This window comes from Penaeus japonicus, unplaced genomic scaffold, assembly GCF_977035675.1.
Source record: "Penaeus japonicus unplaced genomic scaffold, GWHDUDI00000001_assembly GWHDUDI00000022, whole genome shotgun sequence".
Taxonomy (NCBI): domain Eukaryota; kingdom Metazoa; phylum Arthropoda; class Malacostraca; order Decapoda; family Penaeidae; genus Penaeus; species Penaeus japonicus.
In genome coordinates, this window is record NW_028234424.1 from 30,027,067 (window position 1) to 30,029,566 (window position 2,500).

General features: G+C 31.8%; 1 protein-coding gene across 5 annotated transcripts in view; it reads left to right on the forward strand.

The window, feature by feature from the left end:
- Positions 1-2,500, forward strand: part of bur (GMP synthase burgundy) — a 27,917-nt gene that overhangs the window by 17,307 nt on the left and 8,110 nt on the right. For all 5 annotated transcript variants that reach the window (XM_043007594.2, XM_086549811.1, XM_043007597.2 and 2 more), the window contains 4 exons: positions 1,424-1,518; positions 1,849-1,966; positions 2,104-2,257; positions 2,436-2,500. The exon at positions 2,436-2,500 is cut by the window's right edge and continues 79 nt beyond it. In XM_043007594.2, the coding sequence (XP_042863528.1) occupies positions 1,424-1,518; positions 1,849-1,966; positions 2,104-2,257; positions 2,436-2,500 (432 nt within the window). The remainder of the gene's footprint in view (positions 1-1,423; positions 1,519-1,848; positions 1,967-2,103; positions 2,258-2,435) is intronic.

Here is a 2,500-nt window from a genome sequence, read left to right on the forward strand (position 1 = left end):
CATTTTAATTTTGAATTTATTTAAAGGAAATAGATAATTGAAACTCAGTAGAGTTGTAGATGATTAAATGTTCAAATCTTTGGCACATAGTATTTTGAGTTACTCCCCCCCCTCCCACACACACACACACACACACACACACACACACACACACACACACACACACACACACACACACACACACACACACACACACACACACACACATAAAAAAAAAAAAAAAATGTTATTAGGGCAAAATTTTCATGAAGCTTAATACATTTTAATTGCAAAAACAACAGATGATATGAATATGGAAAACATAACTTCAGTCCTATATGTTAGGATAGTTAGTCCCATATTTTATTTTTATTTTTTTATTCTAGCGTTTGTGAAAAAAAAAAAATCAAATTTTTACTGAGGATATTTATTCCTGATGTTCAGAAAGTAAAAAAAAGAGAAAAAGAAAAAGAAACAAAGAAAGAAAAAAAATTAATGCATCTGGTGCATTTGATGTTCTTTCAAAAAAATAAAAAAATTGATATAAACCAGAATATGAAACTCATATTTTTTCTGTAGGATTTATTGAAACTGTGTGTTGCGTTGAGTATATTGGCATAGAAGTAAAAATGTACCCCAAGTTAGGAAATGTCTTTGTTTAGCTCATGTGTGCTCATTAGAATTAATCATAATTGTTTAGAAAATAAATATTAATCGTAAAGTAAAGGAATTTCCTCCACTGACAATCACTGTTCTCATGTGGAGGGACCATGTCATCTAGTATTCTATATGTAGACTTAGAAAATGGTAAATTATATTGATACTTGAATGAAGGGAGGAAAGTGTAAATTGTAGCTGATAGAAGGAGATCTATCTTAATGTATAGTTAGCTGAAAGAAGTTTATCACATAAAAGTTCAAAACTTTAACATTCTTTAAGAACATATTAGTATTTTTATAAACCTGGAGTATAAAGATGAAACATGATACTTGCACGCACTCGCTGGACCAACCCAGCAAGTGTGAAGATGGTGAAGACATTTGTTTGTTGAATAAGCTTTGTGTTTTAGGTTTATATTTCATATTTATTGCAAGTCCTCTTCTATTATTTCTTTATAAAGGTAATAAGCATACAGTATGTTGAAACAGAATGTAGTATAAGTATACATATATTCATAGCTCGGATTACCTGACAGGTGGGGAGTAGGTACTGTAAACAAGTGTGGGGTTATATTCATCAGCTAGAACGAAAATGCAGCAGTATTATCACATCTTGAACCCTTTCATGCTTTTGTTCATAATTTGTCTTTCTTCAAATAATATAGTAAACTATTGGTATTTAGATCATCAGTTTGAAATAACTACCATTATGATGACTTGTTAAAGTACACATAATGAATAAATAACTTTTTGTATAAACATCCTTTTGTTCTCTTGATTCACAGGGCTATAATAATATCTGGTGGTCCAAGCTCAGTTTATGCCGAGGACGCTCCACGGTATGACTCTGATATCTTCAAAATAAATGTACCTGTTTTAGGTGAGTATTCTCTCAGTTGTGGATAGTTATTTTTGAGTGTGTGATTGGTAGCTGTGTTCAGTATAATACTTGACGTAACTTCAAAACCTTTTGTGTGTTTTTACCCATTAATTTTGCCCATTATTACATTGCTTGTATTAAACTGAACTGAATTAAAAATGTTGTTAAATCCAGATATTTTATTCAGTTTAGTGTATGTAGGCCCATAGAGAGGTTAGTTTATGATATGGTAACTTCTATGGGATCTTGTCTATTGCCAAGAATATGAATGTGCTTTTTTGTTAGCACAGTGTAGTGATATTTGGGTTATTTCTTTTATTAACATTTCAGGAATCTGTTATGGCATGCAGCTCTTAAACAAAGAGTTTGGTGGTACGGTGCTAAGAAAAGCTGCGAGGGAAGATGGCCAGTATACCATAGAAGTTGATAATTATTGCCATATATTTAAGTAAGTTCATATTTTGTGATTTCATAGAATTGGAGAGGGTACAACAACTCACATAAATATGATATAGATTTTGTTTTATATTAAAAGCTTTAATCCCCTTGCAATTCAGCAGTGACTAATTGTTGAATCATTTTCAGATATATGGGTGTTAAACAGAATGTGCTACTAACCCATGGTGACAGTATAGACAAAGTGGCTGATGGTTTTAAGGTTGTAGCTACATCAGGAAATCTTATTGCTGCAATTGCAAATGACAAACTTCGCCTTTATGGGGTTCAGTTCCATCCGGAGGTGAGATACCTGAGTATTTGCATGATTTGAAAATTTGAATTTGATATTCGTAGTTCATATTTGATATTGATTGTTCTTTAAATTCTTATGATTAGCATAGATGAGTATTTTCTTAATTTTGTTTGTTCACATTCATCAGTAAATGGTTACTTTACTAATGATTCATTATATCACCCAGGTGGATCTAACTGAACAAGGTGTAACCATGATGAGGAATTTCCTCTATGAAATTGGTGGACTCTC